Source organism: Neoarius graeffei, chromosome 16, assembly GCF_027579695.1.
Source record: "Neoarius graeffei isolate fNeoGra1 chromosome 16, fNeoGra1.pri, whole genome shotgun sequence".
Taxonomy (NCBI): domain Eukaryota; kingdom Metazoa; phylum Chordata; class Actinopteri; order Siluriformes; family Ariidae; genus Neoarius; species Neoarius graeffei.
Genome location: NC_083584.1, coordinates 39350589 through 39365996, shown reverse-complemented (window position 1 = coordinate 39365996; position 15408 = coordinate 39350589). Strand labels below are relative to the sequence as shown.

Below are 15408 nucleotides of genomic sequence, written 5' to 3'. Positions count from 1 at the left end.
ATTGTCAACGCTTCATTCAAGTTCATTATTCTCTGTCAGAACGTATGAAAGTTTCTTGTGCGTTCAGATCTAAGAAATGTGTAGCTGTTCTTTAGAGCACATCCAGAAGCTCACATTACATACACTCTACCGAAGTTTTCATCTGCCTCATTTAACTTCAGGCTCACAGCAGCATGCAGATCCCATGCCTGGTCCCAGCTGCTAAGTGTTATAAGGCACTTCCTGATGCACTTCATGTTGCTACATGCAACATGAAGTGCATCATATATATAGAAACAAGTATCTGTACAGGTGCCAGAGGAGCAAAATGTCTGATATATTAATCCCAAAAAAAGAACACCCTGTAGTCCTTTAATATCCACCATTTTAATCTGTCTCTTGGGTCTGTTGCTCCCAGGCCTGACTGCTGTATTAGATCAAGAAATTCCTTTTTTCATACCCTGTTCTTAAATAAATGATGATTTATTTATGGAATAAGTGGAAGTGGACCAGTCCCCTGGCATGGGCTATTTCTCATGTTGACTCACCTGATATGTGAGGGCAGTTTAGTACCAAGGTTGAGCTCAAAATACATGGTGCATTTACCTTTCCACCCTTGTGCTACTGTGTTGCTAAGATTTTGTTATATCTCCTGATAACATATGAATTTATGTCCCAGCATCCTGGAGAGACCATGTTGTCTTTCTTAGCAGGTGTAGAGAGCTCCTGGAGCTACAGCATGCTAATTCGATGGTGAATATGTTGAGTTTTTGGCCATGTATTACGTGTACAGAGTTCCATCCATCCTTTTTGATGGATGAAGCTGCAGCTTGGGTGAGATGTAAAGCTACAAGATACTGACTCACACAGTCACAGATATATGGAAGCCCCCAGAACCAATCAGCGCTATCAATTTCCTGAGAGTTGGATTGGAGCCTTGAGTGTGTGGCGGGGAAGTGTATGTCCTCTAAAATTGCAGCCACAGTGTTCCGACAGAGAACAAGCTCACAAGAGGACATCATTTACCTTCATTTACGAGGACATGATTTGTCATGGATTTTTTTTGTTGTTTGTTTGTTTGTTTGTTTATAGTCCTATCCTTTTCTATTTTCTCTACCTCTAAAATTCTATATCTTTCCCTCACCTCTTCATTTTATACCAATTTCTGTGCTTATTTAAACTCTCCGCTCCACGCTGTTTTTTTTTTTTTTTTTTTTGTACAGGTGATTCGTCAGGGACGTGTGGAGATCCAGGTGTGCCCTCTCACGGGAGCAGGGAGGAGAGTGATTTTCGGATCCGCAGCAAGGTGCATTTCAGCTGTTCTGCGGGCTACGTGCTCTTTGGCTCCTCCGAGAGGATGTGCTTACCCAATGGCACCTGGTCTGGAACGCAGCCTTCCTGCAAACGTAAGCAGATTACAATCTTGAGTCTATGATTTGCAAGCTCCACTACTTTACTTTTCTCACTATATCTTCACAGTTTTTAAAACTAGAACATGAACACAGTTCTCTGATACACTTGGGGTTATTTTCATCTCTTTGATCTAACCCTGCCAGTAAAATGCAAGGGAAACCTGAATTAATATTCTGTTTCATCTGTGATTCAGTTTAGCTAATCTTATTTACAACCATATCAGGTACATTTCTCTCACACACATAATGCTACCAACATTGCATACTATGTATGTGAAATGTCAGCTTTGTTTTGGTTTCTGGTCATGTCTGATTCTGCCCAAAAAGAAAAAAAATCATCTTCATTCAAATGTCATCATGACAATATTCCAGTTTAGAACTGTGTGTACACTTACAAAGTCTGTGGTCGTCATACCTCATATGCATTCCAGTGATATTTCGAAGGATTTCTTTATGGTTGTTGTTTAAGAAATTAGTAGGAGTGTCTCAATACTAATACTGGCATCAGGAATCAGTCTGATACCTTCCTTGTTTACTCAAAAAATTCTCCAATATTCAACATCCAATTCCACATGATACGATGGCACAAAAGTCTAGTTTATGTTGTCGCACTAATTAAAAGACAACAGGAAATGACAGCAATTAGGAGGTAGATCTGTAACCAGGCTCAACCCTGCTTAGCTTCCAAGATCAGACAAGCTCGGGAACTCTTAGAGTGGTATAGCCGTAAGCATTATCTCTGTATTTAGTTAAATATAGCAAGTTCATTTTAAGCAAATTGCGAAAGTTACCTCAGTGTACTTTTTCAAATTAGTGACAAATTCGCACAATTCTTGATTTTAAGATTAAGAAAAGTTAATGCTGACACCTTTCTGTTTTAGCCAGCATTAACTTTTTTTTTTTTTTTTAGCAGTTTGTGCTACAGTAGCTCTTCTGTGGGAAATAAAAGAACTACTGTTGGGCCTGGTTACAGATCTACCTCCTAATTGCTGTCATTTCATATATAAAGTGTGTGTGTGTGTGTATATAAAAAAAAAATATGTGGCACGTTGGTGTAGTGGTTAGCACTGTTGCCTCACAGCAAGAAGATTCTGGGTTTGAGCCCAGCAGCCGGTGAGGGCCTTTCTGTGTGGAGTTTGCATGTTCTCCCTGTGTCCGCGTGGGTTTCCTCCGGGTGCTCCGGTTTCCCCCACAGTCCAAAGACATGCAGGCTAGGTTAACTGGTGACTCTAAATTGACCGTAGGTGTGAATGTGAGTGTGAATGGTTGTTTGTCTCTGTGTGTCAGCCCTGCGATAACCTGGCGACTTGTCCAGAGTGTACCCCGCCTCTTGCCCATAGTCAGCTGGGATAGGCTCCAGCTTGCCCGCAACCCTGCACAGGATAAGCAGTTATGGATATAGATAGATACAGTGGGGCAAAAAAGTATTTAGTCAGTCACCAATTGTGCAAGTTCTCCCACTTAAAAAGATGAGAGAGGCCTGTAATTTTCATCATAGGCATACCTCAACTATGAGAGACAAAATGAGAAAAAAAATCCAGAAAATCACATTGTCTGATTTTTAAAGAATTTATTTGCAAATTATGGTGGAAAATAAGTATTTGGTCAATAACAAAAGTTCATCTCAATACTTTGTTATATACCCTTTGTTGCAATGACAGAGGTCAAACGTTTTCTGTAAGTCTTCACAAGGTTTTCACACACTGTTGCTGGTATTTTGGCCCATTCCTCCATGCAGATCTCCTCTACAGCAGTGATGTTTTGGGGCTGTCGCTGGGCAACACGGACTTTCAACTCCCTCCAAAGATTTTCTATGGGGTTGAGATCTGGAGACTGGCTAGGCCACTCCAGGACCTTGAAATGCTTCTTACAAAGCCACTCCTTCATTGCCCGGGCGGTGTGTTTGGGATCATTGTCATGCTGAAAGACCAAGCCACGTTTCATCTTCAATGCCCTTGCTGATGGAAGGAGGTTTTCGCTCAAAATCTCACGATACATGGCCCCATTCATTCTTTCCTTTACACAGATCAGTCGTCCTGGTCCCTTTGCAGAAAAACAGCCCCAAAGCATGATGTTTCCACCCCCATGCTTCACAGTAGGTATGGTGTTCTTTGGATGCAACTCAGCATTCTTTCTCCTCCAAACACGACAAGTTGAGTTTTTACCAAAAAGTTCTATTTTGGTTTCATCTGACCATATGACATTCTCCCAATCCTCATCTGGATCATCCAAATGCTCTCTAGCAAACTTCAGACGGGCCTGGACATGTACTGGCTTAAGCAGGGGGATACGTCTGGCACTGCAGGATTTGAGTCCCTCGCGGCGTAGTGTGTTACTGATGGTAGCCTTTTTTTACTTTGGTCCCAGCTCTCTGCAGGTCATTCACTAGGTCCCCCTGTGTGGTTCTGGGATTTTTGCTCACCGTTCTTGTGATCATTTTGACCCCACAGGGTGAGATCTTGCGTGGAGCCCCAGATTGAGGGAGATTATCAGTGTTCTTGTATGTCTTCTATTTTCTAATAATTGCTCCCACAGTTAATTTCTTCACACCAAGCTGCTTTACCTATTGCAGATTCAGTCTTCCCAGCCTGGTGCAGGTCTACAATTTTGTTTCTGGTGTCCTTTGATAGCTCTTTGGTCTTGGCCATAGTGGAGTTTGGAGTGTGACTGTTTGAGGTTGTGGACAGGTGTCTTTTATACTGATAACGAGTTCAAACAGGTGCCATTAATACAGGTAACGAGTGGAGGACAGAAAAGCCTCTTAAAGAAGAAGTTACAGGTCTGTGAGAGCCAGAAATCTTGCTTGTTTGTAGGTGACCAAATACTTATTTTACAGAGGAATTTACCAATTAATTCATTAAAAACCCTACAATGTGATTTCCTGGATTCTTTCCCCCCATTCTGTCTCTCATAGTTGAAGTGTACCTATGATGAAAATTAGAGGCCTCTCTCATCTTTTTAAGTGGGAGAACTTGCACAATTGGTGGCTGACTAAATACTTTTTTGCCCTACTGTAGATAGATAGATAGATAGATAGATAGATAGATAGATAGATAGATAGATAGATAGATAGATAGATAGATAGATAACAACATATGTGGCAGATCACAGAATCCAGGGACACATGTTGGCCCGGGGGCATTTTGAGTTATTGACAGATTCAGAAAGTACAGTTTCTAAGCTTTCCAATGATGCCTTCCATGTGGAGATCTGACAATATTTGAAGAATGTGTGGCCTTTTGAAAGTGTATACTTCTTAAAACAGAAAAGGGAGAAAATTGCCCTCAAAGTTCTCCATCTCAGCTACTCTGGGTGCAGGGCGGGAACATAATGGTGCTCATTTGCATGACATTAAGGAAAGCCCTACCCCCTACGAGCTAGCACGATACTACTTTCATGTAAACAAAGATCACCACGTCAATTTTCCTTCCATGCAAAGTATGCCCAAAACAATTATGAAGTACAAAAATAAGTCCTAAAGTATACTTTAATGTTTTATGGTTGAAAAATTACTCACACCGTAAGAAAGAAAGATAGCACGATGATGACACAACTAACACAACACTAATTTCATGTAAAGCCTCGGTCACAACCGGCCATACAGTACGCGCTCCTACGGCCGGTCTACACGCAAAAAACGCACGGAGAGCGCGTATGAAACGCACAAGAGCGCATGTGTGAAAAGCACGAGAGCGCGCGTGTGACGTGCTGATTTTCGAGCCGCAGACCGGCCGCAGAGGTTCTTTGTCATGTCAAACAAACTATACAGGCGCTTACGTTTTTTTCAGGTTGCAAGACAAACTTACGGCCAACGCGCGTCTTTCTCCGTGAACAAAAAAAAAACTGCAGCGATTTGGGAAACGCCAAAAATCACACGGCCAAAAAATCGTACGTCCGGTTGTGACTTAGGCTTAACCAAACCACAACACTCTCCGTTACATGCAAAAATAACCACACAGCCTTAGATTAATAAACTTACCCCATCAGAAAGAGAAACAGCGCCTTGCACACATCAATGCCTCCGATGGAATGTAATCCTAGAACGGTCCATGTATAATCCGATCATTCAAGTATTCCATTCAATCTGGAAAACGAGGTTGCGGTTTTTTTTGCTAGAAATGGTGATCTCCGATGTAAATAATGTGTGTCTGTTTGCTTCGTGGTGTGTCACCTCCTCTGCGCTCTGTTTAGTAACTCATTCCATAGTGAAATCACACGCCTGTATGCAGTTAAGTAGCCATGCGCTCAGCTCGGATCATACAGCTGATTCGCGGAAAAAAAAAAAAAAGACTTAAATCATCATGTGAATGGCCCATATGGTAATTTACCCACACCCCCCAGCAGGCTACAGTCCTGACAAAAACGAGACAATTTGCAACAAAAAATGTATGCTTTTCCAACAAAACAATCTATTATCTGAAATACTGATTGCATTCTTCAAGATCTCAACTTGCACATGATGGAAAAAAACAAAAATCACAAATTTCGAAAAAAAAATGCTTCTTTTGCGATTATCTCGGCCGACATGTGTCCCTGGATTTGGTGAGGGGTCACATATAGTCATTGGCTAGATGAGAGAAGAGACCTTTTTGATCTGTAAAAAGTACTTGGAAATTGAGTATAAGTATTCCATTCTAATGATATTCAAGGAGAATATGAATGTCAAAATAATACCCAAGTACAGTAACCACGTACTACTCAAGTATTGTTTACTTCTTATTACCAGAAGAAGCGAGGAGATTTGTATGAATGTTTTTTGAACTCTTTTTATTCAGTTTTTTTTTTCATCATTTTAATCTCCAGTGTTTCGTAGCATTAACTGATGAGACAAACACAATGTCATGGCTGGATTCATTTCATTAAAGTGAGTAAAAATTTCAAGCAATGGTCCTTCATTACACAGAAGTCAAAGCTTCAGTGAAATTAATAGGATGCTGCCTGGTAAACTGGACACCTTTCTCAAGACACCTAACTGTGGTGTCTTGTGAAGTTGCACTACATGTCGTGTCATGAGAGGCCACTTACTCTCAAACACTGTTCAGAGAAAGGGGTCTAATGACAAGAAACAGTTCTTTATTGTGAAAGAGAAGGACGTTCTCTCAAACAGTGTGTAATTGGGGCAGTGGGGAGTCGGTGGAGGTCATGCTTGAATCCAATCCCCCACTGCAGAATGACACACTGAGGGACACACAATGGTCAGTGTGTCGTGGGGAGCCAAAAGCAATGCTTGTCATAAGTGCAGTGTGAAAAGCTGCTATCAGGACTGACTGATCCAGTCTGTGTCTTTTCACCAGTTTGACTCAGCACTTAAATAGGTGTACAGATTGTTAACTCCAAGGCCCAAAGGGGCACAACATCTTAACAAGATGATCTAGAGCTCCCTGTGCCTCTCTCCCTTTGTGTCTTCCCTGTGTGGCCCTGTCTACTCTGCTCAGCTCTGGGTTTGATCTAAAACACATGCGCACAAGAGACAGTATAGCCATAGGCTTTTGGATTTGCAGAAAGCCTAACTTGATCAGTAATGCCCTGTTGTTTTAATTTGGCTGGTAGGGCACACATCCACTCAGAAGGGACCATGGTCCTGAAATCAAACATGCTATATAGCTCAAGGCCTGAATTTCATCGCAGATCTCTCCAGAACACAAACACACTCTTATAGGCCCCGACTGCTTTTGCTTTCTCCACTCTTGCCTGCACACATTTAGTCTTGCAACATTACCATCATGTCTGAATATTTTTGTGTTGTAATAACCTTCTGGCCTCCAATACACCCTGTTGGTTTGTTCTGTCTGTGAGAACTAATCTAATAAATGACCTGGAGCTAGCAAAACGGCATGAAGACAAAATTGCATCGAAGTTGTGCAAAACAGAGGCTATGGAAAAGGAGAAAACATGATTTGACACAAGCAGAGTTTTACGAGCATTCAAGGACACAGCAAGTGGGAGTGCTGAGGGGCGCTGCAGAACCCCCTGACTTTCAGTATTTCTTTAACTGCAACTGCTAAAGTAATAATAAAAATATATAGATAGTGCAGATCACTATGTATGCTGCTTAAAATTCTAGCACATCCAATGTAAAATGCCTTTCCATGTCCCTGCTGAAATGATTTCTGTAAAGAAATATTTCACTTTCTTAATGTAGGTGAATATTTCATTCATAATCCTTGATGCGTTTCTCAGGAAGCAGAGGGCTATTGTCCCACTTAGAACCCATCAGAACTCCATGTAAGCTTGATGTAACCACAATATTTCACACTGATATGTACGTATGTTTGGGCTGTAAATGCACTTGAAAACTGCAGAAAACCATTAGAGGCCAAGATTAAATATATCAATGACACTCTTAAATAATTAATTAATTAATTAATTAATTAACTAATCAATCATCATTACTGTAAAGTGTACTAAAAAGATATTTTGTTCCCACGCAGAGGACATCAGACAAGAGAGCATCTTAATGGGAGATTTTTTTTTCCATTATCCATCCATCCATTATCCGTAACCACTTATCCTGCACAGGGTTGCGGGCAAGCTGGAGCCTATCCCAGCTGACTATGGGTGAGAGGCGGGGTACACCCTGGACAAGTCGCCAGATCATTGCAGTGCTGGTGCATAGAGACAAACAACCATTCACACTCACATTCACACCTACGGTCAATTTAGAGCCACCAATTAACCTAACCTGCATGTCTTTGGACTGTGGGGGAAACCGGAGCACCCGGAGGAAACCCACACAGACAACATGCAAACTCCATACAGAAGGCCCCCGTCGGCCACTGGACTCGAACCCAGAACCTTCTTGCTGTGAGGCGACAGTGCTAACCACTACACCACCATGCTGCTGAGATTTTTATATGGATAAAATTATTAACTATATTATTTGCATTAAGCACGGTGTAAGTGTAGCAGACGAATGCTTTTTCAGCTTATAAAATAGGGGCGGCACGGTGATGTAGTGGTTAGCGCTGTCGCCTCACAGCAAGAAGGTCTGGGTTCGAGCCCCGTGGCCGGCGAGGGCCTTTCTGTGCGGAGTTTGCATGTTCTCCCCGTGTCCGCGTGGGTTTCCTCCGGGTGCTCCGGTTTCCCCCACAGTCCAAAGACATGCAGGTTAGGTTAACTGGTGACTCTAAATTGACCGTAGGTGTGAATGTGAGTGTGAATGGTTGTCTGTGTCTATGTGTCAGCCCTGTGATGACCTGGCGACTTGTCCAGGGTGTACCCCGCCTTTCGCCCGTAGTCTGCTGGGATAGGCTCCAGCTTGCCTGCGACCCTGTAGAACAGGATAAAGCGGTTAGAGATAATGAGATGAGATGAGCTTATAAAATAGCCTACATCTCGTGCACACATTGAAGTTTTCTGATCTCAAGTTACTATCTCATGCCTGCATTAAGTCATTCACAGAGTGAATTGTCACGATGTACATGATGAAAAAAATCATTGTAAAAAATACGATGTGCTGGATCAAGTGCTGTTTTATAAATTGATGAATAATGAAAGTGGATGCCCTATGGTTAAATTAAACCAGATTTTATGGTGATGTATTGCAATATATTGGCAGTATACTAGATAAGATGTTTATTTCAGTGCTTGCTATCTTTCCTTTCATATATCATCTATTCATATTTTATTTTTCATACTTAAATTGTCTCTTGCTTTCATGTTACATCATATTACATTTGACAGAAAAAAATGACTTAATCAATGGCCTAAGAAGAGTGATACACTATATATTGAGGATGTGAAGTTTTACCAGGCGACAAGTATTGGTTTATTGTCTGTAAATGTAAAATGAGTGAAATTCAGCTGATCTGAACGCCTTCGTTGTATGTTCTGGTTTTCTTGTGGTCCCTGACTTCTCTGAATGACGTTTTTATGCAACAGCGGTGCAGTGTGGCAACCCTGGAACTCCCAGTAATGGCCGAGTGTACCGGCTGGACGGCACTACCTTCTCCCACTCAGTTATCTACTCATGCATGGAGGGCTACCTGCTAAGTGGCTCCAGCGCACGCCAATGCCAGGCCAATGGCACGTGGTCCGGCACAGCGCCCAACTGCACCAGTGAGTGAGAACTTCATCTTAAGAAATGTTCACCCTGTTGCTGAGAAGCTTTCACTGACTGTACTTTTCTGTGCAGAGTTGCTGCTGCTTTAATGATGAAACTTTATCTCTAGTTCATAACCTTGAAATGTGCCAGGTGAATCTTTATTGACCTACCTGAACAGAACTTCACTTTTTTTGCAGCCTCCTGTCATATCTTGATTGATGGATAAAAAAGTTTCCTGTAATCCTGAAGCCTTCAAGACTTTGGCTTCATAAAATTTAAATATGGACCCCATCAAAGGAGTAATTGGGCTTCCTGTGATTTGAGAGATGGAGAGAAATTGAATTAAAGTGATTCATGGATATAGGCCGAGGTCAGCGTGATAAAATATAATGGTCGGAAAGGTTGGCTCAGGTTAGGTGAGTTCATAAGATAGAGAGAGAAAAGATGAGGAAAGGAGTTCAAGGTTCACGTGTTCGGAAACACTCAGATAATAGAATTAATTGCTTCCATCTTCCATAGTGCTGCTAAGGATCATAATACTCTCCATTGTCTTATATGTCACTTCTTAAAGGCAGGAAGACAGCTTGATTAAATTCATGCCTTGAGGTTTTTTTTAAAGTTCATCCAAGTTGAATTTCCTTCAAACTTAGATGAAATATCAGTCATGTGAAGTCTTCATAAAGAACCGTTGCCAGGTAAAAATCATTGAAGCAAATGTATGAGTCTTTGCAGGAGTTGTCTTTGTGACAAATGGAAGAAATAATGAAAAGCAGGTGTTGAAGTTCATCCAGCTTTGAGAAGAAACTTTCCTGGTCATAAAGCTAGCATCATCCCTCCTGATTGCATCGCTAAACCACTGAAGCTTTAACTCTCTACATTACTACTAGATAAAGTGGTGGCACCCCAAAGCAGTTCTGATTGATGCTGTTCTACACATTTACCCAGCAGGCCCAGGGCCATGATGAATGGCTTTGTCTAAAGGAGAAGTCACATTAGCATTTTGTGTCGGCAATTTCTTATGATCAGATGGCATGTTTATGACTAACTCTACTGATGGATCTTCAACTATAATTTTACAGAGTTTTTTAAAGGACACAAAATGTATGGATCTTAGTACTGTGGAATAAGTAAAGGCCCTCCATAAATCAATAGTTAAATTTAAGATGTGTCGATAGAATGAGATTTTGTCAGCCAAGGAAGAGTGCCAAGTGTCAAAAGCATTTCCTTCCAGGCCCTCCAGAGGTGCCACACTGTTTTGGATGTTACTCTAGTTACCCCACCTTTCTTCTGATTATTTTTCTATTGGAGGCAAAGATAATTGTAGAAGATGTGCATCATTGATTCTAAGTTAAACCTCAGGGATATGCATGAGAAAGTGCCTACTCGCTGATATTGATTTCTTTACATAATAGTGAAATCTATCATTTTGAATAAAAGAGTCAGGATTCCCAGTGATATCTCTGTTGAAGCATTAATGGGTTGTTTAAGACGATTTGTGAATGTGGCTCCTCTAGCTTTGTTTCACTAGTTTGAGTCATGTTGTTTGCTGGGCCACAGAAATAGGACGAAATTGCCCTGAAATGTTTCTTATTATATCCCAGACCCTGTTTGAATAGAAACAGCCCTCATCTTATAATCTGTAATGAATTGCTCTGAGTCTCAAGCAGATTCAAAGGCTTATCTTGGTCTTTCACATTTAGCTGTTTAAACAACTTCAAAATCAATCTTGATTGTTGTCATCTTAATAATTTGGCCTACTGACTGAGTCTTTTACTGTGGCAGTGATTAATTGTGGTGAACCTGGAGTGCCAGCCAATGGTGTGAGGTATGGCGAGGACTTCACCATTGGACAAAATGCCACCTTTGCATGCCAGCCTGGATACAACATGGAAACAGAGGGATTTTCTACTATCACTTGTACTGGGAATGGCACCTGGAGTGCCCCAGTGCCCTTCTGCAAAGGTAACAGCTTGATTCAATTGCTGCGAAAATATTTTTTTTTAGAGTATGCGTTGCCCATTATACCAGGAAAAAAGTGCACATCCCTCTCTGATTAGTACAGTATTGTTAGCCAAACCAGGTTTTTGCCTATTTAAGTAGAGAAAATCAGCTTTTTTTTCCTTAGGGTTGGGAAATTGAGCCCTTGCATGTGAGATTGCACTGCTGTCTCTGCACAACACTGCCGATAGCACTAGCAGATGCTCCTCCTATACAAACTGTGGTGTTTAAAAAGAAACCACTTCCAAAAATAATCACATTACTATATAAAAGCAAGTATGAAACATGTAAGTTCTACAAAAATACAAACATTGAAATTTCACAGCACATTAATGTTGAAATAGAACAGGAATGCTAGGGATATGAATTCATATTCGCTACCCCAATCCATGTTGTTCCATTCCTTCAGAATATTAGTAACACAGCCAGTCTGTCCATTGCAGTCTGCTCACGTGTGTTGTGATTAATTTCAGAATAGACAAAATGAATCCTGTCATTATGGCTTCAGGAGCCAAAATTGAATTGAATGGGTCCGTTCAATTTACCTCTGCCAGTGATATAAAATTCCATGTGCAATTGGTCATTGATTTCTTAAAGCGTGCAAAATGCTCTGGCCTTGAACACCATTATGCTGAACTTGTTATGGTATGCAAATGTATCATTTATTTGAGAAAGCAGGGTCTGCCTCTTTCCTCTTAAATGATAAACATTATGGAGTCTGATCATTCTCTGCACATTTTACAGCACTGCAATGTGTAGCAAATATATCAGAAATTGAACTGCTCTAAATATATAATTGATTCTTTTGGAACCACTGAAAGCAGGCAACCACTTAAATCTTTCCAAAGCTGAGCTTTTTCCATTAAACCAACCAGTGCATTAATAGATGTATATTATGCATAATATACTATACATAATATAGCATATTATATGGAAATTAGTGTTTTACCACTCGTATTAATCTCTATATATCACTCGTGAGGAAATCGAGTAATTGTTTTCATAAATTTCGCTACTTTTTGTTTGTGAATGTGTTTATAACATAAAAAGAACAACACACGTTGGTTTGAAGATATGAAGTTTATCTTCTCGTGTTGAAAAACTCACATTTTTCATATGATATACATCACGGACCTGAGTGACACATTTCCCTATTTCCCTATATTTCACTCCGATGATGTCACTCCCAGTGTTTTCCCGTGTTGTCAAAATGGTGAACTGGTTAAAAATTAAAATTCTGTCGATTAACTTGTTTTGTTTGTTTGTTTGTTTGTTTTTTGCGGATGTGTCCATATAATATAAAGAACATTACACAGTGGTGTGAAGATTATCTTCTTGTGCTGAAAATATTTTCACTCATTCGCTTCGCTCACTTGTGATGTATACATTCACCACTCGAAGATAAACTTCATATCTTCACACAACCATGTAGTATCATCTTATATACATACATATAAAACATTATACATCATATAATTGTTATTCCACAAAATCGAGTCGTACATGAGCTGATAGCCGACAAGGCACGTAGCACCGAGTTGGCGATAAGCCATGTACAACAAGATTGAGTGGAATAACTGTTTTATTCTATCCACATTCACTGGATTTTGAGAAACCGAGCATTTTTACTGTTATTTTTTGCAAATTTGATAAAGAAAAACTTTATACAAAACGTCCGATAAAATCATTTCCGCTTCGCAGACACGTGGCAAATTGCATAATTTGCCACATAATTTTAATGCTTAAAGATGAAGAATGTAAACAAACTTGCAAAATCACAGTAGCAATTTGTGAAAAATGTTATAATAATAATTCTTGAAAAACAAAAAAAGATATGTTCTTACCATCAAGTACTTTCATTCCATATTTTGTTGCTTTTTTGTATTTTGGGGGTTTGTTTTCGAGTAGAGTTTTTATTTCGTTCTCGGCTGGTTCAGCAACATGATCCGCCATTTTGTTTTTCTCTGCTCACAGTATATGAGCTGATAGCCTAGTAGTAGAGTAGCCAATCAGAGCGTGCGATTGCTCATATCCAGTGAATGTAGGTAGGATAATATACAGCATTTTGCATTTCAGTGTGGCACAAATTGATATATTTGGGATTAATGACAGATAAATTTGACAGTCATTTTAAATTTACTTTACTGCATGTAAATTTAACCTGCATCAAACAATATGTTGACTGTTGATCTCAGATTTTGTTATTCCTTATGCTAAGGATCCATAAAAATAGACTCATTTATCAAAACCCATTCCTTTATTGATCTCGAAATATTTTTTCTATCCATTATCTCTGCCGCTTATCTGTCAGGGTTGCAGCAGAAGCTGGAGCCAATCCCAGCTGACATCAAGTGAGAGGCAGGGTATACCCTGAGCAGGGTCTCTCACAGGGCTAACACATACCCCTTTTCCACCAAATCAGTTCCAGGGCTGGTTCGGGGCCAGTGCTGGTGCTGGTTCACAACTCGTTCAACTTGCGAGCCAGCTGAGAACCAGTTTGCTTTTCCATAGCTCATGGTGCTAAGGGGAGCCACGTCATTATGTCGCTGTATACGTCAGTTACGTCGTTGTAAACGTCGTTATGTCGCTGTATACATCAGTTACGACGCTACGTTTGCATAAACCTTGGCGCGCATATCGAAGCAAAAACAACACGGAAGAAGCAGCAGCAGCAGCAACAACAACAGTAATAATAATGGATGACTTCGCGTTTGTACAGCTGCGGCTTCTCGTCGCTTAAAAATGGCAATCTTTCGCGGTCTTGTTATTGTTGTTGGTCTTAACAACTCCGCCCCCCCCCGCTGACGTAAGCGGTTCTTTCCTCTGGCCCAGCAGAGAGTTGGTGCTAGCCTGGAACCGGTTTTTCTGGCCCCAGAGCCAGTTCTTTGTCAGTGGAAACAGAAAACCCGGTTCCAAACTAAGCACTGGCCCCGAACCAGCCCTGGAACTGCTTTGGTGGAAAAGGGGCAACAGACGAACAACCATTCACACTCACATTCACACCTATGGGCAATTTAGAGTATCCAGTTCACCTAATCCACATGTCTTTGGACTGTGGGAGGAAACTGGAGTACCTGGACGAAACCCACACAGGCACAGGGAGAACATTATAAAAGTCATGACATCCAATGATTTAACAGTATTTTGTGGAGTGGCATGTTGGTGCAGTGGTTATCACTGGCACCTCACTGAAAGAAGGTTCTGGGTTTGAACCTTACAGTCAACTGGGGCCTTTTTGTGTGGAGTTTGCATTTTCTGTTACATCATTGGACAACCAGCATCTAATATTGCACTGCTGGCATGTTTTAAACAAGACATACAGTATTTATCTCCAGAATGGCTACATATGTAAAGTTTCTCCTCCTGTCTGTTACAAACGCCACTTAACTACTCCTTTAATCCATACAGTACCAGTCAAAAGTTTGGACACATCGACTCATTTATAGCTTTTTCTGTATTTTATCTATTTTCTACTGAAGACATCAAAACTATGAAATAATATATGGAACATGTTAAATAAAATGTTGATATTTTAGATTCTTCAAAGTAGCCAGTGATGATGCTTTGCACACTACTGGCATTATCTTAACCAGCTCTGTGTCCGAAATCACTCACTACTCACTACATAATGGACTGTATAGTGAGTTCGACATTTTGTAGTGCTGTCTGAATGTATAGTGAGAATTATTACACCCTATATAGTGGACTCATAGTATCCCACAATGCACCGTGAAAAGTAGTGTACAACCGATGGTCACTAACCAAGCAATATACTATGGACCCTTTTCACGTGACGTCACGACAAACGCAGCCGCCATTTTGGACATGTACTACCAGTAGTTTACCACAGCCAACATTGAGGAACGGCAGCAAAGAAAGTTTTTACTTTCAGCAAGACTTCCATCATGCCACTATATTGTTGTGCACCTGGATGTAGTAACCATCAACAAACAAGGCAAGGGTTATCATTTTATT

General features: G+C 40.7%; 1 protein-coding gene across 1 annotated transcript in view; it reads left to right on the top strand.

Moving 5' to 3' along the window:
• The window catches only part of csmd3b (CUB and Sushi multiple domains 3b), an 898971-nt gene that overhangs the window by 832732 nt on the left and 50831 nt on the right, over positions 1–15408 (top strand). The window contains 3 exon segments of the mRNA XM_060942250.1: positions 1203–1385; positions 9273–9449; positions 11218–11397. Coding sequence (XP_060798233.1) covers positions 1203–1385; positions 9273–9449; positions 11218–11397 — 540 coding nt within the window.